Genomic DNA, 23,758 nt, shown 5'->3' on the forward strand with positions numbered 1-23,758 from the left:
GAGAGAGAATTACTGTAGATTTTGAGTTTTGCCAGCATGTACTCTTTTTTTACACTCATTTATGACTTTTATAAATAATTCAGAGGTAAGTTTTCTTTTAATGTTTGTTTTATACACAAACTGGGAAAAGTTAATTGAACATAGAGAAAATATCCTATTTCCCTACAAGTCCTCCCTCACCATTTTAATTCCTGCCTCCACCATCTTAAACGCCCTTCACATGTACATATAGTTTGTGGCTGCACAGTACTTCTGAATCCTTTGGAAAGCTACATAGATCTTCTTTTCTTGAATTGGTTTAATTTCTGATGCAAACGTTAGCAATGAGTCTGTTCATAGCACTGGGATTTTTGTACAATGGTCAACTGCATTGCATATTGAGGCTAGGTCCATTAATGACTATTAACCAAGATGGTCAGGGACACGACCCCATCCTTCCGGTGTCCCAAAACCTCTACCTGCCAGAAGATGGGACTGGATGACAGGGGATGGGATCACTCAATAATTGTCCTTCTCTGTGCATTCCCTCGGAAGCATCTGGCACTGTCTGCTGTTGAGAGACAGGTTACTGAACTAGATGGAGCATTGGTTTGACGGATATGGCCATTCTTATGTTCTTCTCCTTTACTTAAAGCCAGTTTATGGCCTTGTGTCTGAACTGGTAGCCCTGAAACTGCTTATTGATGTCACTATTATGCTTCCATTTAGTTCTCTAGTCTATAGACATTTGAGATTCCAGCATTATTCTCTTTCCAAAGCCACAGAGGCAAAATCTGGCTAATTTCTTTTTGTAGATTCATAGGCCAAGGCCAGAAAGGAGCCCTGTTATCATCTTCTCTGATCTCCTGTATAGCACAGGCCATAGAATTCCCCCAAAATAATTCCTAGAGCAGATCTTTTAGAAAAACATCCAATCTTGATTTAGAAATTGCCAGTGATGGAGAATCCACCATGACCCCCTGTAAATTGTTCCAGTGGTTAATTACTCTTACCCTCAAAAAAAAAATAAAAAAAATATATATATATTTACCCTTTATTTTTAATCTGAATTTGTCTAGCTTCAACTTCCAGCCACTTGATCGTGTTATACCTTTCTCTGTTAGATTGAAGAGCCCTCTGTATAAATAACAACTGAAATTGCCCCACTTTGGTCTTGCACATGTGTAATGGATCTACATATCTTGTGTTCTAGCAATGATATATAATATAACTACACTCGTATGAGGAAAGCAAATATTATGCTTTTATTAAACTAAGCATACCAGCTCTCAGTAGCTAGACACTTTTTTTTAGACTCAGTAGTTAGACTTTTTCTTCGAGTAGTGTCAGTGTGGGTGCTTCACTTCAGGTATGCATGTGCCCCTGTGCCTTTGATTGCAGATTTTTTGGTAGCAGTGCCTGTTCTGCCCCAACATGCGCCCTACATATCCTTGTGCCCTGTACCAAGGCTATATAGGGCTGCATGGGCGAACGGCCCTGAGTTCCTGCTCAACTTGCATATATCTATGAAGACAGCCTTCTTGGTGACTATCACTTCTACTTGAAGGGTTGGAGAGATGAGGGCTGTAGTGGCAGATCCTCTCTTTACTTTGTTATCCAAGAAGGTATCTTTATGACCTCATCCAAAGTTCTTACCTAAGATGTCCTCTGAATCATATCAAACAAACTATTCACCTTCCAGGTTTTTTCCTAAGCCGCATCAGTCTACACAAGAGTCTGCTTTTCATAGACTAGATGTTAAGAGGGTGTTAGCTTTTACTGGGACTGGACTTGGCCATTCACTAAGACCCCTAGACTCCTTGTTTCTATTGTAGTTAGGTACAAGGGAGCACCTGTCTCTACTCAGAGACTTCCTAAACGGATCTCTGTATGTATTATTGCCTGTTACGGTTTCACTGAGGTTACACCTCCCTTAAGATTGACTGCACACTACTAGATCACAGTCTATTTCAGTAGCTCTGCTCAGATGTTACTGTTGCTGAAACCTGCAGGGTTGTAACATGGTACTCTGTGCACACTTTTTCTGACTGCTGTGCCCTAATTCACACTGCAAGATCAGACGTGGCAGTAGGCATTGCATTTATTTCTTCAATAATTGACTCTGTTCCAAAACTCCCACCTCCTTAAAGTATTACTGCTAGGGAATCACCTAAAGTGGAGCCACCCACAAGGACACTATTTGAAGGAGGAGAGGTTACTCACCTTGCCCAGTAACTGGAATTCTTAGAGAGATGTATCCCTGTGGGTTCTCCACTACCCGCCCTCCTCCCGTGCTTTGGAGCTGCCTCTATGGACTTTGCGGTAGAGAAGGAACGGAAGGTGGCTTGCCCACCCAGCCCTATATAGCCTCAGAACAGGGCATGAAGATGTGTAGGGCACATGTGCGTACAGAATGGGCACTGCTATCAAAAATCTCCGATCAAGGGCACATGCACATCAAAAGTGGAACACTGACAGGGACACACATCTCGAAGAACTGCAGTTATTGCACAAGGTGAGTAGCCTCTCCTTTTCATTTTATTTTTCCCCCCCTGCATTTCCCCCCCCCCCCTTTTTTTTTTTTTGGTCAAAATGTCTTCTGTCGAGCCTCATAGGATCTTTTCCCCTCCATTTAATGGTATTGGCTATGCTGTTTTATTGAGATGTAGATTATCCTATGTATTTTACTTCCTTATAAACATAATGTTAAGAGATGGCAACAGCAAACTGAACAATCTCTTGTGTCAAAGGAATGACTCATATTAACTGGGTGAGGTTTGTTTTTTCTTTTTGTTTGTTTGTTTTTCTTTTTAAATTAAAACCCAATGGAAACTCATGGCCCTTAATATCCCATCATTAAGTATGTAAAAACAGTATGTAAGAGATTGCCAAATGTCAGATATTGAAATCAAGGCACCCTATTACTTAATCTATAAATAGCTCATGAAAAGTACAATATTGTCACTTTAGCTATTTGAATGCTCTTTAAATGTGTAAATATAACTGCTGCCTTTTCTTGTATTTTTCTATATGATTTATAGCAGACCTTGTTTGCCAATTTAGCTCTTTTTGTTGTCCATAACTCTGACAACTGGAAATTTGGGGAAATATTCTGCAAATGCCTCTTTAGGTTTATACTAAATAAACCTATGACTTACAATACATTAAAAAGTTAAAACTAAATTTAGCTGTTTGTGCTGGCTGATATTACAGTACTTATTGCTAGGAAATTTTGGTAAATCCTACCCACATACGGAGCAGAACTGCAAGCTACAATGGTGTTTGTTTGGCTGCTGTTAGTGTGATTCCCCTGATTGTGAGGACAGGATTTTTTTTTTTTTCCTGAGACTCATGTTTATATTATAGACTTACGCAAAAAGTTTCACCTGCGCTAGTAAGGGAAGCCATGCTAAAAGCCTGCTGGCAACTACTATGATGTATTGTACTTGTGATAGCTAAGATTTTCAAACGCTTCTAAGTCCTAATTTCAAAAGTCACTTCAGGTTTTTAAAAACAGGTTGAACCATCCCTAAGAGAAACATACAATATGTATAGTTGCCACAATACATAACTGATTAACTATAAAAGATTGATATGTTAATATTTTTAACATTTTTCCTTAAGGACCAAAGTAATGAGGAGAAGCACGCAGATGGACTTATAGTAAGTTTAAATCTAATGTTATCTCCCTTTATTTCTGCAGAACATGTGAACAGAGACCTGAATTTCCACTCATTTACAACAAACTTCCTTCTTTCTCTTATTCACTGCTTCAATTGTTTTTTTTTCTTTTTTTATCTGTTGAAACTTTAGCTTCTGCAGTTGGCCATCTATCATTACCATTAGGAAAAATATTTTCCAGGTTTTCTACTTATCTTTTTAAGTGACCGTATTGTGAATGTATCCTTGTTTATTTTAACTTACTTAAACAAATTAAAATCTGCATGTGAACTAGATGCAAGGGGAAATGGTTGGGATAGAAATAAGCGTATTATGTTGAATCTGACATACTTTATAAATAGAGTACATTTTGTTGCCCACATGCTATAAGTGGGGTGGTGTTCGATACGGTATTTTGCATCTGACACACAGAAATGAAAAAAAGATTCTGTTATTAAGTCTGCTTCAGCCATCTCATTTTTAATATAACTTCTCTCCTTTATCTTTGTTTTCAGTCCTTCATGACTTCTATTTCCTCTTTCTGTGTTTGTCATTGTTTGAGTATGAATCACATCTGTATTGATAGAGGACTGGTTGCTCTAGAACTTAATTTCCTAAAAACTGGATGTTCTTTTCGTTACAATCGACAATGTAATTTCTGATCCCTTAGTCTGTTCCTGCCATGGATTCTACTCTTGATAAAATGTGTATTTCTGTTCAACATGTAAAAATTTATGTGCACAAGCTTGAGACATCATGACAAAAGTTATGCTTCTAAGCAATAGGAATATTGCTGAACAGCATAATTCAACAAGAAAAGTTTAACATACCAGTCATAAGTAAGTAGCAAAGTATATATCATTCCACTCCACCTAGAGCCCCCCCCTTCAGCCATCCCCAAGAGCCTTATCAAATTGTAGTGTGTCCTGAAGGCTTAAAAACTCAAGCTATTTAAGCCAAAGTGGGAAGTGAATTCCAGAGCCAAGGGACCCTCACAAAGAACACCCCATCTGCCATGGCATGACTTGGCATGGGGAGAGGCAATCTCTCAAGTAGACATCAACACAAGCTGTAGAACTTATGCAGTTTTATATTTTTCTTCTAAATGTAGCGCTTTCAAAAACTGTAGAGACCAGCCCTTGTCAACATGCTTGAGATCTGGAAATGTGTTTATATATGAGCTCATCAGAACTTTGAACCTTTTTTGGGAACTTGATCTCATGACAATAAAGAGCAGATGCAGTCCAACAAAATGGGTTATTCTAATTGTGAAAGTAAATGTTTATCATGTAGATCTAGATTTGAAGGTGAAATTAGTTTTTCCTTTAAACTTTGAGAATTTAGTGCTAGCAAAAGGTGCCGAATTGATTGCACAGGAGCTTGAGGCTCCCCTCTACAGGTCCGGTGTAAAGCAAAGCAGGCTTGCTCACGCTCCCTCTCCAATGTGGAGAGACCTTCTCTGGGGGTGAGAGGGTAGACCAGCTTTTATGCCCACTCAGTTTTTTGTGCATCTGAGGGTGCTAAAAGGGTGTCAGTTGTATAATGTTTTTCTTACATGGACAAGTGTCTATTTGAACTTTGGAGTGAGTATAAATGCAGACTTTGTTTAATGCTTGTTGTAAATATGGCATAACATTAAATATATACATATACATAGGAAATTATCTTTCCTATCTCCATGGGAGGGATATTGCTCTAAATGTAGCAGAACAGTTCTGCTATGTGGGATGGAGGAGAGAGGACATGCAGCAATATCGTATAGCGGCACTCTCTCCGCAGTACTTGGGAGGGTTTGGAGATGTGGACAGTGGGTCTGTAAGCATTTCCACTGGCTAAAATCCCCAACATAGGTATAGTGTAGAGGCATCAACAACTTGTTTATAGACTGAGGTTGTAGTAATAGCCGTGTGTCATGATTTGTGGCTGTCCACATTGACATAGTGGATTGTTTCTAAAATGCCACCGAAATTATGCTGTAGCACAAATTCCAAGTCTGGTACGAAACCAGTTCAGAAAGCTCCATTGCCTTCGCAGTAAATCAAACCCGGGTTGACATTGAGTGGGGTCTGAGACAAGATAATTTATTCATCACTTTCTCTGCGGACCATGAAGCTCACCACGTGTCCTCTACCGTAAATCCCTCACCCAGTAAACTTATCCACTACGGGCAATGTGAGGGCCGACGACCATGTAGTTGCTTAAGCAAGTATTTAATTAATGGCAGATGTGGCATATCATGCAGTTTTGTCATGAGCTTTGCTACGCTTTCCTCTCTGCGATCACTGGGCAGAGCAATATTGCAGACAGCCAGTAACCATGGTAGAGGAGTAGATTTAAGTGTGCCTGAAATAACACACATGGTGGAATTTAATTGTATGTTGATCATCTTTGATGGAGACCAACATAAGATCTCAGACTTCTAAACAACTATGTGAAACAGTAGAAATTCAGGATGAGTAACTCAAATTAAGAAGTTAAAAATCCCTAGTTATAGGCTGAATGCAGTTTTCTGTTTGGAACATTCTGTGGTAAAAATACTTCTGATTCTTTAAAATATGTGTATAATATACAAATATATTACTGATAATACTTCTGCATTTAATCATATGTGCAACTGGTGTGACCTGTTGAAGAGGAACTTTCAGCCTAATGTAATTTCAAAAATCTATTTAACCCCACATAAATGGCTTCAGTAATGGGTATTCCACCAAAACCTAACACAAACTACTGTCAGTGCACTTTTTTATCATTCATTTTGAAAGCTTCTATCTTCTGCCTAGTTATGGAAGTCTTTTAGCAATATCTACATAAGGCATTGTCTCATGAACACTAAGACTTTTATTAAGAACAACTTTTGCGTTATAGTGGCACAGTATTTCTTTGCTCAGATTAAGGCTTTCTGTTACAAACCTTATTTACTGAGCTTTAATATCTTACCTGTTTAAAAACAGATGGGGCTGGCATGTGACCCAAATTGTCAGCCTATATGGAAATTTTGTGTTCTAATATAAAAATTCCAATCCAGTGGGCCATGTTTGTTGCTGAGCTGTCAAATACTCAGTTCTGTGATACGGTTTCTTGGGGGGAGCAGAATAATTAATGAAAATTTACAGGTGTGCAGTCCTGGAAATAGACAGTTAATTTGCTACTTGGGGTGGGGAGCCTTTGTGACAGTCAAAATATTCACTTTAAAAATTTGCTACTGGTAATGTTCAGTAGTTCTTTCACAGTTAGGAAACACACTGAAGGTACTGGGTTAAGTTTTCTATCCTAGTGCTACAGCTTCTTAAAGGTTCTAACATGAGGTTTGAATTTAGATTTAGCCTGTTGAAAGGGGAGAAATATGTTTTATTGATGCTACTGATTTCCATATAGAAATTGGAAAGTAAGTTGAATGAGAGGAAGAGGAAAGATTAAAAAAATGTTGAAAACTAGATGTTTGCTTTTTGTTTTCTGACATTACAGCCAAATGCATTGCCAGTGAAGTCCTATGTACACAGAGGGTATGTCTATGCCGTGGAGATGTTTACACATCTGGTCTTGAGCTTGAGCCTAGGCTCTAGGACCCTGCGAGGTGGGAAGGTCCCAGACCTCAGGCTGCAGCCCGAGCTGGAATGTCTATATGCAGTTAATTAGACCCGCAGCCCAAGCCCCACAAGCCTGAGTCAGCTGGCACAGGCCAGTTGTGGGTGTCTAACTGCAGTGTAAACGTACCCAGAAGGTCTTGTTATATTAATTTTTAAAACTGTTCAAGGAATGATAGTTTTGTATCCCTAATGCAAAGAGGGAACTGAGTCTAAACAAAAGTAGTAATGGATTCTTAACTATCACATATAAACTGGTCCTGTGTTACATCAGCACTAGCTGTAGAGAAGCAATTTCTCAGAACCTTAGGAAGCTGCAGATTTCTCAACATTAGAAGGAGGAGAGCAGCTTCAATCTGAGCCAGGCAAATAACTGAATATGAATAACTATGCTATCTTCAGTAGTCCACTGCCACCTAACATAACTAATACTCATTGAACTCTTTTACCACTAGATAAGGAAAAGGGAAGAGGGGGAGGCTATTACTACATTTAGCCTGCATCAAAACGTGAAGGTCCCTAAACATAAAGGGGAGTGAAGTAATAGGGTAAAGTAATGAGCATAGGCAGTACACCTTTACCCTGATATAACGCGGTCCTCTGGAGCCAAAAAAATCTTACCACGCTATAGGTGAGACCGCGTTATATTGAACTTACTTTGATCCCCCTGCTCCTTGTCCCCTGACCGCCCCTTCCAGAGACCCCCGTCCCTAATCACTCCCAGGACCCCACCCCCTACCCAACCGCCCCTGCTCCCTGTCCCCTGACTGCCCCGACCCCTATCCACACACCCCCAACCCCTGACAGGCAGTAACCGGCAGGGGCGGGAAGCGAAGCAGCCTGGCCCCAGCCCGCTCCACTCCGCCAGCTCCCAGCTGCGGCGCTCCGCTTCCCACTGCCGGTGAGTTGGGGAAAGGACACCCCCCCCCCCCCCCCCGTACTCAGTGGCGGTGGGAAGCGGAGCGCTGCGGCTGGGAGCTGGTGGAGTGGAGCGGGCTGGGGCCGGGCTGCTCCGCTTCCACCGCTGCCGGTGAGTGCGGGGAGGTTTGGGAAATGGCCCCCCCGTACTCACCTGCGGTGGGAAGTGGAGCACCGTGGCCCCAGCCCGCTCGGCTTTCCTTGCCCCAGCCTTGTCGCTGGGGGGGGGCAGGGGGGTTGCTGAAAGGTCCCGCACTCGCCGGCAACAGCGGAAGCAGAGCTGCCCCAGCCTGCTCCACTCTGCCAGCTCCCAGCCGCGGCGCTCCACTTCCCGCTGAAGGTGAGTATGGGGGGCGTCCTTTCCCCAACCTCCCCACACTCACCGGCGGTGGGAAGCGGAGCGCTGTGGCTGGGAGCTGACGCGCTGATCTGCCGGAGCGCTGCTTTACCACGTTGTATGCGAACCCGTGTTATATCAGGTCGCATTATATCGGGGTAGAGGTGTAGTTTTATTTTTTTAAACATCTATCTTTTTCAATAGGGCATTTGTAAAAACAAAACACAACAACCACAACGGGCCATGAAAATAGTCTGAAAATAGAGCAGGGTTAAAGGTAAATCTGGACTTAGATAAATGAGAGAAAGTAAGTTTAGATTTTTAAAAGAGACAGAGAATTAATAAAGGTGAATAAGGAAGGATGAAAAACATATATAAGCAAGAAAAATAGCAACGGATAAAATCTCATATTGGCACCTATCCCTAGTCCTTGTTTAGTTATGCCCCAGTCTGGCATCAGGATTTTGTAGCACATCCATGCAGAGTTCTTGGGTATAAAATCTGCATGACCTTAAATAGCAAAATATTTGAGGTAGGGACAGGATCTACCTTTACATACCTAGTTAATAACAAAAACGAATATAGCTAGACTTGGCAGAATTCAATTTTATATATTTTTTTATAATTTTGAGGATATCAAAGTTAAGTATTCTTTGAAAATTTAATTAGATTAAAAAGTGTTTACAGTTGCAGGAAATTGTCAGATAAATATTTGACAGTAGACAATGAAATTCAAAAAGTAAAGCTTTTTAAACTACTAAAACACAAATTGTCAATATCACATGTCAAAATACACAAACTAAATATCCTTAAATCCGGAAAATAAACCTATTTTTACTATTCACTGGTCCATTTGTAACCATCCTAATTCAAAAGTTTAAATCACTGGATTTTGACTCTTAAGTTCTCAAGCAGCATTTTTCTTTCTTTTTCTATCTCTAAATTTCAGTTATCGATAGAAATATTTTTTCATTGGTTTATGTGTGTACAGTAAGATTGATGTTTACCGATATTTACCAATAAAAAGCCAATCCTTCCAAGCCTAAATATAGCAGTCCAAGACATTTGCATGTAAAGAGGCAGGGAGCTATAGGTATATTATGTAACAAAATATTAGAACAGTGAAGTGAGGAACAATCATACAAGTTGTTTGGCTCAAAGGCCCTTGCATTGTATGTTTCTAAGATGCTTGTTCTGCTAGGACCTGATCCAGTATCTACTGAAGTTAATAGATTCCCATTGACTTTAATGGAAGTTGGGTTGGGTTCAGAGTGCCTGTGTTGAGATGAACACTGTAAATCCATGAAAAATGCTTTTTGTCAAAGGTATGCCCAATAATGTGGTGGTGATTTTACAGTTTTATGTAGTTCCTTAGTGCAGTCTGGACAATGTTTTGTTTTCTAAATGATAGTTTACATATCTGATGGTCTTGTTGAAAAATTAGGCTCACTTCCTCCTCTGTGCACACAATGGCCATTAATGGGAGTTGCAGGGAATTGTAGAAACTAAAGCTGGGAAACTAGACTTCTTTACAGGAGAATTCAGGTTTACATCAAGTTGAGTTTAGTATATTTTAAGTATTCTTTATAAAAAGTATTAACACTTGCAAAATAATTCATGTCTTCAACTGTTAATTTGTATGTCAAGTCTCTCTCAGGACTTCGCTGTCTTGCATTCAGGCATCTTCATACATGGAACACATTTTAGTGTATATATTTAAAAAAAAAAAAAAAAAGCTTTAATTTTTTTTTTTTTTCAGAGTACTATTAATCCTGTTGATGCAGTATATCAGCCTAGTCCTTTGGAACCTACAGTGATCACTACAATGCCCACCCAGACTGTCTTACCTCCAGGTACAGTACACAGACAGATGGTTCAGTAAAAATATTCATGTGGTTTTTACATTTAGCTGGTTTAAGCTACTGTCTTGTTCTTTGTAGCATATTTGCTATGAATGAATGAAAACTGTATACAATTGCAAAAAGGATGAAGGCTTATTTTTTAATGGGTTCTATCATCGGCATACATCTTCAGGCTTGTGAACTGGGTTATGTAGTCCATGTAACTATGGCACTTTAAGTACTCCTGTTCTTTTTATGGCACTTTATGACTCTTTAATAAAAATGAATATTTTTGATTGTCTTTTTCACTGATCTTTATCTTTGGCTTTGTTCATTTCAGTTCCAAAAAAAATAGGGTCTTTAGAGACTATACATCTCAATTTTTTAAAAGTTTGCAGGGAACGCTTTGCTATCGATTAGAGAGTTAACTTCCTTCTGTATATTCCTTTCTTCTTTACTCCTTTTCCCTATGGCAGTCCCCTTACTATGTCCCCTATTTGGATACATTGTATTGCAGGAACAATATAATATGAAAATATATAAACCAGAAATTATAAAGGGTTTTTTTTTTTGGCTGGGGGGAGTAAGACTTTCTAACCAGCTTCACGGATTGATAAATAGCAAAGATGAATAGCAAAGAAGGAAATAATCATATATTTCTCTTTGAAGAATGGCAACAATTGTCTATATCATGGCTATCAAAGGTATTGTAAAACTACTAAGGGGTTCCTTCCATACCAAAGCAGGGATCTGTTGCTTATATGTGTTTGTTTTCTTTTTATATATTGAAATACCTTCTAGAGCCTGCTCAGTTGTTGAAATCAGAGCAGCGACCTTCGTCCTTGGCAGTTGGGCCTGTAGTAACATCACTAGGAAACCATCAGATTCCAACACCAAATAGTACAGGTATAGTGCTGTGTGACTATCTTTCATGTTAAAGTATTATTTTTTTTTAATGTAAACTGAATTTTGTAGAATTTATATTTGATGTCGTCTTTAGATAGAAAGTTACATTGTATAATGTAAGTATAAAAGAGAAGCCATTTCTAGCTACATTTTCCCTTATCTTGAACTTTCACCTTAGCTACCATTTTAATGCTGCTGATATTCAATTGGACATAATTTTTTTAAATTACCTGTGCTAGTCCTACCCAAGTAAACTTCTAGGATTATTTAAACTAAATTTATCTTAAGTGTGTCACTTAAGCAAGAGAAGCCCATTCAGCACATGACCATAGACTATATTTGCTCCTAATACCATACTTTATAATGAACTCGCATCCCATATCTCCTGCACATGCAGATCTGTCTATCTCTGTAGTGATTGCCTGGCTGTCACTTACCTTGAGTCTACTGAAATCCTCAACCACGCTTTCATCTCCCTTCCTTCCTTTTCTCTGGCCTCTAAAGTTCTCTTTCCTCCTACCCCCAAATTTTAACATTTCTGTAATCCTACTGCCCTGGCTACCGTTTCACATATATAAAGGATTATGTTCAAATCGCCTTCAGCTTTAAATTGCTCCATGAGATCAACATTCATTTCAGGATGTGTTTAAAATCAATTTTGCTCCACTCTATTTGAGGAACCGTACCTCTACATACTCCCTTCCTTTGCTTATCTCTATCCCTTCCACATTCTTGCTACTGTTGGTATGAGATTTTTGCTGTTTCAGCCATCAGAGACAGCCCCTCTGTCTTTAAGCCTCACGGACTCCTCCATCTCCTCTTATGTCGGAGGACAGCAAATAGGGCTTGTACCTTTTTAAATAATAGCAAGGTATTAACTGTGTAATTGTTTAATCTTGTAAACTATTTTGAGATAATGTATATAAAATATAAATTTGCAAAATTAAAGTGTTAATGATATGAAAGATATCTAAATCAAATTAATATTTTTTGAAATGTACAAGGTTTTTCTTGAGCATTGTAGCTTTCTAGCTGCTAAAATTTAACATTCATAATTATCAAAATGCTGGAGTTGTAACTATTTAAGTTGTCCTTTACAATTTTTAATTCTTTATTAAACAGAACTTTAGAATTCATATTTTCTCTATTTTCATAACCATTACAGTACTAATGGCCCAGCACTACAATATTTGAAAGAACTTTAACAGTGAGCATTAGTTTATATCTTAAATATATAGTATTTTTTTTACAAATACAATGATATAATTTTGCCTCAAACATAGCTTTGGAGTGTCTCATTTACTACTGTTGTTGTTTGCCTGGTCTTCAGATTAGTGAAGTGTGATGTAGTTGTTTTGCACTCAGAACCTAACTTGCCTTTTGGTTAGGACTGCTTCTGTATTGGGCGTCTGACTCCTTCCTGTACAAAACATATCAACTCTGAATTACTAGACTGAGACTTAAGACATTCATAGATTCATAGATTCTAGGACTGGAAGGGACCTCGAGAGGTCATCAAGTCCAGTCCCCTGCCCGCATGGCAGGACCAAATACTGTCTAGACCATCCCTGATTGACATTTATCTAACCTACTCTTAAATATCTCCAGAGATGGAGATTCCACAACCTCCCTAGGCAATTTATTCCAGTGTTTAACCACCCTGACAGTTATGAACTTTTTCCTAATGTCCAACCTAGACCTCCCTTGCTGCAGTTTAAGCCCATTGCTTCTTGTTCTATCCTCAGAGGCTAAGGTGAACAAGTTTGCTCCCTCCTCCTTATGACACCCTTTTAGATACCTGAAAACTGCTATCATGTCCCCTCTCAGTCTTCTCTTTTCCAAACTAAACAAACCCAATTCTTTCAGCCTTCCTTCATAGGTCATGTTCTCAAGACCTTTAATCATTCTTGTTGCTCTTCTCTGGACCCTTTCCAATTTCTCCACATCTTTCTTGAAATGCGGTGCCCAGAACTGGACACAATACTCCAGCTGAGGCCTAACCAGAGCAGAGTAGAGCGGAAGAATGACTTCTCGTGTCTTGCTCACAACACACCTGTTAATACATCCCAGAATCATGTTTGCTTTTTTTGCAACAGCATCACACTGTTGACTCATATTTAGCTTGTGGTCCACTATAACCCCTAGATCCCTTTCTGCCGTACTCCTTCCTAGACAGTCTCTTCCCATTCTGTATGTGTGAAACTGATTTTTTCTTCCTAAGTGGAGCACTTTGCATTTGTCTTTGTTAAACTTCATCCTGTTTAACTCAGACCATTTCTCCAATTTGTCCAGATCATTTTGAATTATGACCCTGTCCTCCAAAGCAGTTGCAATCCCTCCCAGTTTGGTATCATCCGCAAACTTAATAAGCGTACTTTCTATGCCAATATCTAAGTCGTTAATGAAGATATTGAACAGAGCCGGTCCCAAAACAGACCCCTGCGGAACCCCACTCGTTATGCCTTTCCAGCAGGATTGGGAACCATTAATAACAACTCTCTGAGTACGGTTATCCAGCCAGTTATGCACCCACCTTATAGTAGCCCCATCTAGCATATTAGAGAGACAGGAAAATGTGGTGCATCTGTGGTAGTCAAAAAATAGTTTTCAGACAAGTAGTGTATTTCTGCTCAGTAAATAGTGCTGCCTTAATTAACAGTTGTGCTTCATTACTTTATTTTAGACCTTCGATGTAACGGAATCTCTGGAATTTTGCAGCACTGATATTGTGAGCCCAAGAACCTAAAACCATCTATTCTGTGTGTTTGAAGGATTGAAGGCAGGGTCAGAACCACAGTCAGCTAGCACTTAAAAATACAGCCTAATTCACATTTATAATATCAACAATGCCAACAGCTGGCCATAAGGGTTTTTAAAAATTGCACTAGTGTTCACTTTTTAGTTCAAAAAAGGAATTATGGTCTTGTAGGAATGCCCAATTAGGCTTTTAAATTTGGGGTGGTGGTATGTGGTTAGGTGAATTTCCATGCTATCACTGACTTCCTGGGGAAATGGAACTTTTTTATTTTTAGAGGTTTAAAAGCTGACTAATATCCAGTCCTCTTCCCCCCCACCACCTCCTCTTTTCCCTCTGTTGTCCCCCTTATACTTCTCCCTTTTGTCTCTAATATGATCCCCCAAAATGGGAAGAACATAGGAATTGCCTTGTTGGATCAGACATGAGGCCTGTCTAGTCTAGACTCTTAATAGTGGCTAGCACCATTTGCTTCAGAGGAAGGTATTAGAACCCAGCACTACGCAGATCTGTCCCCCACATTAGGTCTCAGCCTGATCCCCAGTAGAGAGAGGCTTAAACACTGAAGTACGAGGTTTGATATCCCCCCTTCACAAACTTTTTGTTGTGGTGAATTACTCTTTATCAATACAAATATACAATTTCTATTTTAATCTTAAATTCTTGGCCTCAGATACTTAATGTGGCAGAGAGTTCCACAGTTTTGTGTGTTATATAAAAAGTATTTTTATTGGTTTTGAATTTTCCACCTTTTTAATTTAATTGAATGCCCCTTGTTATGAGACAAAGGGAACAAAGTTAGGTATCTACCTTCTATAAACTCTTATGTCCCCTCTTAGTCATCTCTTTTATAATGTAAACAATCCCAATCTTTTCAATCTTACTTTATATGAGAGTTTTTCCAGGCCCTTGATCATTCTCGTTGCCATTTTCTGAAATCCCTTTACTTTTGCAATATCCTTTTTCAGATGAAATAGTATTTCAGATGAGGCTGAACTGTTGAAGTATATTATAATATTCTCTGTATTATTCATGATTTCATTCCTTATGCAAGCTCTAATGTACTGTTGCTTTTTTGACCACAACTATGCATTGAGTAGCGGTCTTTACTGAGCTATCTACACTGACTCTTGGGTCCTCTTCTTGATATGATAGATTTACCTGATTAATTTAGAACCTTCTAAGGTGTACAAGTAGTTTTAAATGTTTCCCTCCAGTGTGTATTGCTTTCATTTGTTGACGCTGAATTTCATTTGTCATTGTGTTGCCCATTCACTCTGGGTCTTGAAGTTCCTCGCAGTCTTCATTGGTCCTGACTACTCAGAGTAACTGTCATCTGCAAATGTTGCTTTCTCACTACTCGCCTCTCTCCCCAGCTCATTAATAAATAAATTAAACAGCCCTGGACTGACAACAGAACCTTGAGGCAACTGATGTAACATTTTGCCCTGGTCAGAATTGACTATTTAATCCTTCTTTTTTTCTATCTTCTAGCCAGTTTTTGATCCATGAGAGTATGCTGCCTTTTACCCCATGACTACTTACCTTTCTTAGTAGCCTGTTTGTGAGATAAAGGTCAAAGGTTTTTGAGAAGTCTTAAATAAATTATATGATCTCGTTCTCTTTTATCCACTACTTTACTTTACTGAGATGTTCCAAAAGTTTTTTAAGAAATTAGTGAGACACTATTTTCGTGCTGGTTAGACTCTGTTATGATCTTCCAGGTGTACAATTAATGAAAAGTCTATAGCTGTGTCCTTCCCTCACTGTAATGCAAAATAAATTTACACACTTATCTGATGTTCCTTCCCCTGCATCATGGGATTAAGTGGAGTGCGATGGAGACTCAAACAGGTCCCGGCTTGCGGCATATCTGGACCCCTTTGCCCCATGTCCCCATCCTCTTCCTCCTCCACCACCTCCTCACTGTTCATGGCAGGATTCTGTGACTCAGGCTCCTCAGAGGTATCCACAGTGGTGTGTGAGGTGGGGGTGGGGTCTCCAGCAAGTTTGGCATACAGATCTTTGTAAAAGTGGGAGGTCTGCAGCTCAGCACTGGATCAGTTGTTGGCCTCCCTGGCCGCCTGCTATGCCTGTCACAGTTCTTTTACTTTCATGTGTTACTGCTGCTGATCCCCTTCTGCATCCCCTGTGCAATCTCCTCATAGATGTCCATGTTGCTACAACTGGTCCATAGCTGTGCTTGCCCAGTCTCTTCTCCCCACAGGCCCAGGAGATCCAATATCTCTCGTCTACTCTAAGCCAGAGCATGTCTGGAGCGTGTAGCCAGCACGTTCAGCTGGGCAGTTGCACGTGACAGTGGAGAGCTGCCTAGGTGGCTTGCCCAGGTGGACAATCAGGAAAAGGCATTTCAAAAATTTGCAAGGTTTTAAAGAGGGGACTGGGGGCTCCTGTTCTCCATGACCTCTGGACAGTGGAGTTCACAATTGTGACCAGAGCTGTCAGTGTCTGGCATTGTGGGACAGCTTCTCGAGGACTGCTAGGGTTGACCTAGGTAATGCAGTGTGTACATTCGCGCTTAGGAAGTGGTGCTCTTGTGTTGGTTTAACGGAGGGCTTACATCCCGGGAGACTAATTTAAGTGTCAACACACAACTAGGTCAACACAAGGGGACTTACATTGACCTAATTTTGTAATGTAGACCAGGCCCAAGATTCTAGGATTGTAACAATAGAAGTGACTAGACAATTGCCTTCACCCACTGCAAAGAAAGTATTTCCATCCTAACTCTGTGTCATCAACTGCCTGTGACAGTGTTTTTTGTTACTTTGAATTTTATAATAAAATTGCAGGTCTGATCATTTTTGGTAACCTAAAAACATTTTAAGAACAGAAGGCTAGGTAGCCCCTACATATGTGGCTATTTTTACGTTGGCTGTTCTTTGTCTCGGCAAGCATCTGTTTTCTTATCTTTTATTAGGAATGTCAGTGCCTAAAGTTGGGCTCCCAAATCCATATTTAGGCTCCTAAATAAATGTGACCTGATTTTTTTAAAAGATGTTGAGCACCTGCATTTCCCATAAACTTCATTGAGATTTCTTTAGGAGCTGTATGTTGTTACCACCTCTGACAAGTAGGCCTCGTTTATTTAGGAGGCTACCCATTCTAACTTCAGGCACACAGTTTTGGAAAATTTTGGCCTTGTACTCTACCTCATTAGTCATTCCTGGTAACGTATTTTGTATTACCTGTTGTGTGAAATTACACGTGTACCTGACTGATATTGATTCTTAATTTTATAGATTCTCCTAGTTTCTAAACTCTGCTAATGTCTTAATCAACTTGATTAATCCGGTTAGTAGATTAGAAATGGCTGGTTTAAAAATCAATAAAGCTTTTTCAAAGCTCAGATTTCTTTAATTTCATAGGAAGTGGGCAGTCGGCACCCAGCAGCAGTTTAACCTCTCCGAGCCACGTCAATCTGTCTCCAAATACAGTTCCAGATTTTTCTTACTCCAGCAGTGAAGATGAGTTCTATGATGCTGATGAATTCTATCAGAACAGTTCTTCCCCAAAGCGATGCATTGAGTAAGTAGTGAAAGAACACAGAGCCTTATTGAACAGAGTTTCTAGAAGTGTAAGAAGCTATCTGTGTGGGTGTTTGGGAGTAATCCTGAAACCCTGGATGTGTTTCCTAATAATGGGTTCATGGTGTGTTTAGGTTTGGTAAGCTGGTCAGTGGACTAGTCAATTGATTGACTATTATTTGATCACTGACAAATGTTCCAGCAAGAATGCCCTGCCCTGATGTAGCCTGTGGCTTGCCTTCTTTCATTTTTTAGAAGTTAATTTGATTGTCTTTTGCATTTTTCTGAGTTAAAAGAACTGTTACGTTTTTTTTTTTTTCCCATTAGGTATGAGTATTTAAGGCTAAGTCTATTTGAGACCATAAGGTCTTACTCTTTTTTGTTACTGTTCTAATAAATTAATGCTTTAAAATATTTGACCATTTTTTACATTTGACCAATATTTGACTTGTTAATTGACAAGTTATTTTTGGACTGGTTAAATGCCCAACCTGAGGTGTATTGCAGCAATTGGTAGATAACCAATGTCCTTCCTTTCCTAACACCTCCATCTTTTTTAAAAAATTTTAATAATTTCTGTTTCCATTTACTCTTGCCATTTGGGGAATTTTGAGAGTAAACTAACTTTTTTAAATTATTGCTATTCACCTTTGAGAAATAATAAATGTATTTGAAACTATCCCTTTTGTGTGTGCATTTAGAATTTTTGTATGGGTTTCATTCTGAGTCCCACTTTGGAGATTTTACCCAATCATTAGGCTACATTCTGATCGAAGTATTATATTATGTGAAGCTGCATATACCATTCTAGCTTCTGAATATTCCAGTGTCTTGTAATTTCTCCATAAATGCACTTCTCGAGTAATCAGCCCCCATGTAAATGTTTAATTTAGTTAAATCCTAATATTTTGCCCTGAAATAAATGCTCTGAATCATGAGAACTTGATGCCTTTCTGTAGCTCCTCAGGATCTGCAGCAGTCCTGACTCGCAGCAGCACAGGAAGTAGTTTGAAACGCCCAGACACCACAGAATCCCTTAATTCTTCCATGTCGAATGGGACAAATGATGCTGGTAAGAGAATTGCATTGCCTCTTTTCTTCAGTAGGAATCCAGGTATATTTATTGTAGTGCTTAATACAAAGTTTCTAATAGCTTGTTTTTGCAAAAAAGAGGGTTCAGTCTCTGTCATAATCTTAAGAGTAGGTGAATGTTTCAGCACTTGTGAAAGTTTCTTTTTATTTATATGGTTAAATCCTAAAATATTTTTTGTGATCTCTGTATTTTTCAACAAGGCTTTATTCAATGAAACAATAAAGAAAATTCATCTGTATGTTAAATAAAATATGTGCTCTGTTAGGACTTATTGATGTAAGTTCTATTTTGAATATTGTATTTTTTGGGGGGGATATTTTAAGAAACATAATGAGCAGAGTGGACTTCTTTTTTAGATCTCTTTGATCCTCTTGATGATAGAGATGATGATGGTGAAGGAGAGTCAGTGGAAGAACATAAGAGTGTTATTATGCATCTTTTATCACAGGTTAGACTAGGAATGGATCTAACAAAGGTAAGACTCAAAGGCAGTACTTCATGAAAAATCTGAATGCTGTGTAAATGGAATATTGCTACAATATTGTGTTGGGTGAGGCTTTTAATGAATGAGGGTGTTTATTAGGATATTACACTTCTGATACTATTGCAACTATATATTTGTTGTTCTGATAAGTTTTAACTGTTTCAGCCTCCCTATAGATTACTCTTTTTGTGCTATTCCTTTAGTGGATCTGTCTCAATGTAGAGGTGGGAAAGTGGATAAGTTTAATGCTGACAACACTAATTGAATTACTAAATCCCATGAGCTGGGGAAGCAATTTACCAGCGAAAGTGATCATTTGCTCATTCTGATCCCCTAGATCATTTGGGATCCCCTAAACTACCCATGGAGTTGGGATAAGAGAAGGAAGATCTGTAGAGGCAGTACCTTTCCTCCTGCCTCCTCTTGTCCTCATACCCCAAAGCAGAGATGCACAAGATCAAGGTGTCCTTGTCAAATTAACAAGTGTTTGATCAGTTTCACCACTGCTGTTCAGTTTTAGGCAACTGTGAAACTGACAAGAATTATGTCCAGAACTTTTTCAGTCTGTGGCATCATGGCAGCCTGCCAGGAGGACTGCTGAGGACCTGGGTACCTCTGAGTCCTCAGTAGCTCACAAGCCCTGGGAGAGCTGGCTTCCAGGCGCCCTGGCTCCCTGACAGTGTGCCAGGAAGTCAAGATCCTCAACAGCTTGCTTGTCTGGCTGAAGGGGAGTCTGGGAGAACTGGCTGCAAAGTTGTGAGGCTCCTATCTTAGTAAGCAGCTGAGGTGCCAGTGGACAAACTGGCAGGAAATCAGGCAGTTTTCGGATAGAAACCTGCCTGAGTTCTGTTGGAAATTCCTTTAGAATCTGTTTCTGTGAAAGGATTTGATTTCAGTGAATCAGCAAATTCTGACAAACTTTTCAATTGAAGTTTTCCAACCAACTCTACGTAACACCAAATGTGTGGCTAGATGCTTAAATAATCCATGATTTCCTGTCTCACAAATCACAGCACGGGAGTGGAGTAGAGAAGCAGTTTATCCTCAAATGCTTTTGTTAATATGGCAGTAGTTTCATGGCACAGATTTGAGCTTCACAGTATGTTTTTGGATCATATATTTAAATTTTTGTAGAGGCCGTATGATAAATGTATGCAATTACCCTTTAAATGTGAACTGTCTGCATATATGTAAGATAGTGTTGTTAACAACAATCTCCATTTACTAGTGATATGTAGAGGTCTGTTTTGCTTTTATTTCTTTTTCTACATAACTTTAGTTACCTTTATTGCTCAGTAAGTAATTAATGTTGGTTCATCTTTAATTCCCTTCTCTAGTTCCCTGAACCTGATGGGTTTTTAGCAATATGTCAATACTGTGGAGTTGGCGTTCTCTAGATACTAAAATACTAGCGTTCTAAGAGTTTTGAGGTATTGTTCTTTCTTCAGGTGGTTCTCCCAACTTTTATTCTGGAAAGAAGATCACTTTTGGAAATGTATGCTGACTTTTTTGCACATCCGGACTTATTTGTGAGGTATTTGATTTAAGTACAGTATTAATCAGTTCTGATATTGCCTTGTGCAGTTTCAAGAGTATATGCTTACTGTTTTGAAGACTGTTTGATCTTTATCCAAACTATGAAAAGTGCATCTATATACCATCTAATCTGCCTTTCGTTTTTCAAAAAGCTCTTCTCAATCTGAGTTTAAATTAAAAAACACGAGTGTTAATTTTATGTTTTACTCTTTCAAACAGCAGTGGCTTACTTTAGTGTTTAGTAATGATACTTTTCCCCTCCTCTAGTATTAGTGACCAAAAGGATCCAAAGGACCGAATGGTTCAAGTGGTTAGATGGTACCTCTCAGCTTTTCATGCGGGAAGGAAAGGATCTGTTGCTAAAAAGCCTTACAATCCCATTTTGGGCGAGATTTTCCGGTGTCATTGGATATTGCCAAATGCGGAAAATGAAGATAATATGGTTAGTTTTGTGGTGGTGTTCTTTACTGCTTAAAATGTGTGCTGCTAATTCCTCTAATCTCTGAGTAGAATGGCATGGGGTTTGTACCGGGGGCAAACCATGTAAAATATTGTGATTCTTTTCCTAATGGAAGTTTCCCCACCCTCCTTTTTAGGGCAGACTTCTCAATTGTGTGTTATTTTACAAACAATATGTAATTTCAGTAGTTAATTTCTTAAGAATCCTTTGACATGCAGAAAGTATTCTGTGTTAATTCCGTCCAGTCCCAAGGATACATTCCTTGGTCTTAAGAACTGCAGATTTAGTCATTTTTCTAGTCACTTGCAGTCTAGATCAGCAGCCTTAACAGGGTTTCCTCTTTACCACTTGGAGTCAGACCTTTGACCCTAAACTGGATTCATTTTCCTCTTAGAAATCTTACTTATGATTTTGAAGGCTAGAGCATTTCATATTTTAAAATCTTTCCAAAGATCTAGATCCTGAGATTAAATGACAGGGAAAGAGATGGTCAGAAATCCAGTTCTGCAACTCTTTCTTCCTCCTGCAGAGTGCTCAGACATGGCTGTCAGATAAAGGCCACGAACTGCAGCACTCCTCTGGTCACAAACAGAAAGACCAGCTCTGTTGTCCAGTCAAAGTCTGGGCAAGCTGGGGAAGCGCAGCCTGAAGCATTCTGATGTGTCAGCTGTGTGCATGTACCAAAGGCAGCAAGACACCCTTCTGCTACTAGAGGAAAGGCTGCAGCAGTTTAAAATGCAGCATCTCAGGTTCCAGGAGTGCCAGCTTCTCAGATCCTCCTAGCTCACCCAGACTTCCCCAGCCTGGAAGGTATAAAATGTATCATAGGGGGTTTAGATAGCAAGGTGTGAACTCAGAAGTCATCTATCCTAGATATTTGTGAGCCATCACTGTAATCCCTGAGCACCTTCCAAACACTATATATGTATCTATAATCAAATTGATTCTGGAAATTGGGATGTTCTCCAAAAGGCCCAGCATCAGTGGGTTCATACCTTTCCTCTTCAAACCAGCAAACCGACAACTATATTGAAGCTGCACCATGTTAAGATTCTAAAATTGTGTTAAGTGATGGATAGTTCTCATTAGAAGCTACTTCAATGGACCATGTCTCAGATATTTTTGAAAACTGTATGTACCATGTCAAATGAAGGCAACTCTTAACTTATTTGCAGGAGCCTGTTTCAGAGGGACCAATTCCTTGGGTTACCAAAAACAGTGTGACGTTTGTAGCAGAGCAGGTCTCTCACCACCCTCCAAGTAAGTTGCTATGCCACTGGAGTTTTATACTATTGGACAGGAACTGATTAACAGTGAAGTGAGTTTTTAAGGTTTGACCTTGAATTAACGTTTTCTGTTTAGCAATGAATTTTCAATCTGAAATTTTTCTCTCCTTAGACCATTTTTCTGGGAAGTAAATTGCAGTCTCGCTCTTTCTCTTCACCCCTTTCACCTCCCCTGCAATATCTTGTAATTTATTTGAATGTAAAAATTGCTTCTAATTATTGTAAATGTCTTGTTGTATTCTTACTTTTTTTTCTTCTTAAGTTTCAGCGTTTTATGCCGAGTGTTTTAGCAAGAGAATACAATTCAATGCTCACATCTGGACCAAGTCAAAATTCTTGGGGATGTCTATTGGTGTTCATAATATAGGGCAAGGTAAGTGTGTGTATGTAGTTTAAAAGGTAAACTCTTGAGCTAACAGTTTCTTAATGCTCAATTTTCATTGTGTAGAAAAAGCAATTTCTACAAACTTCTTGCAATGTATTACTCATTCTCAATAAAATTACCGATGACTTGACCGAGTAGCTGCTGAAGCAGTCTTGTCAGTGGCTTGAGACCCAGGATCCATTTCCAATGCATCACGGACTCAGCTTGTCCCTGAGTGAGCCACTTTTCAGAGGTGCTGAATGTCCACACCTCCCATTGACAGCAGTAGGAATTACCGGTGCTCGGCCCCTCTGAAAATCAGGCCTTTATCCTCTTTATTTTTGTAATACTTAGTTTGTCAAGTGCTTTGAGATTTCTATATGAAATGTCCTCTACAAGTGCTGCTGATTATTAGTACAGTGGTAATTTTTTCTTTCTGACAGGTTGTGTGACATGCCTAGATTATGATGAGCACTATATTTTGACTTTCCCCAATGGTTATGGAAGGCAAGTAAATGCTATACCTCTTTGTCTTTAAAAATGTTTGAGATGGCACTGAGCACCTGTTTCTTTTAAGTTTTTGAAAAGTGCAATTGTTTATCATTGCAGATCTATTCTCACAGTGCCATGGATAGAACTGGGTGGAGAATGCAGTATTAGTTGCTCAAAAACAGGCTACAATGCTAACATCGTCTTCCACACAAAACCTTTCTATGGAGGAAAGAAGCATAGAGTTACAGCTGAAATTTTGTAAGCTTTTTTTTCTCTTTCAGTCTTGCTCCATTTGTGTAAATGCTCACAATTGTTTTGTCATAGAAAGAGTAATTTAGAGGGCTGTACTCAATATCTCCAACTATAGTAAAAGATTGTATCCAGGTCATTGTTCCCAGTTGTGGGCCACCAGATTAGTCTGGGCATATCAAGTCAGATGATGTGCATTAGGATGTAAGGAAAGCTGCTTGAACCTGGATCTATCATGCCCTACTGCAAAAATGTTCCTGACTCCT

The 23,758-nt window shown here is 39.2% G+C and overlaps 1 protein-coding gene across 2 annotated transcripts in view; it reads left to right on the plus strand.

Annotated features, from left to right (window-relative positions):
• OSBPL9 (oxysterol binding protein like 9) overlaps window positions 1-23,758 on the plus strand; it is a 126,140-nt gene that overhangs the window by 98,689 nt on the left and 3,693 nt on the right. The window contains exons 9-20 of one of the 2 annotated variants that reach the window (XM_065408795.1): window positions 3,604-3,642; window positions 10,238-10,331; window positions 11,121-11,225; window positions 17,370-17,529; window positions 18,488-18,600; window positions 18,978-19,096; window positions 20,554-20,639; window positions 20,909-21,083; window positions 22,277-22,361; window positions 22,650-22,760; window positions 23,195-23,258; window positions 23,361-23,501. In XM_065408795.1, coding sequence (XP_065264867.1) covers window positions 3,604-3,642; window positions 10,238-10,331; window positions 11,121-11,225; window positions 17,370-17,529; window positions 18,488-18,600; window positions 18,978-19,096; window positions 20,554-20,639; window positions 20,909-21,083; window positions 22,277-22,361; window positions 22,650-22,760; window positions 23,195-23,258; window positions 23,361-23,501 — 1,292 coding nt within the window. The remainder of the gene's footprint in view (window positions 1-3,603; window positions 3,643-10,237; window positions 10,332-11,120; window positions 11,226-17,369; window positions 17,530-18,487; window positions 18,601-18,977; window positions 19,097-20,553; window positions 20,640-20,908; window positions 21,084-22,276; window positions 22,362-22,649; window positions 22,761-23,194; window positions 23,259-23,360; window positions 23,502-23,758) is intronic. The other variant, XM_065408796.1, reaches the window with a different exon arrangement.

Source organism: Emys orbicularis, chromosome 8 (genome assembly GCF_028017835.1).
Source record: "Emys orbicularis isolate rEmyOrb1 chromosome 8, rEmyOrb1.hap1, whole genome shotgun sequence".
Classification (NCBI taxonomy): domain Eukaryota; kingdom Metazoa; phylum Chordata; order Testudines; family Emydidae; genus Emys; species Emys orbicularis.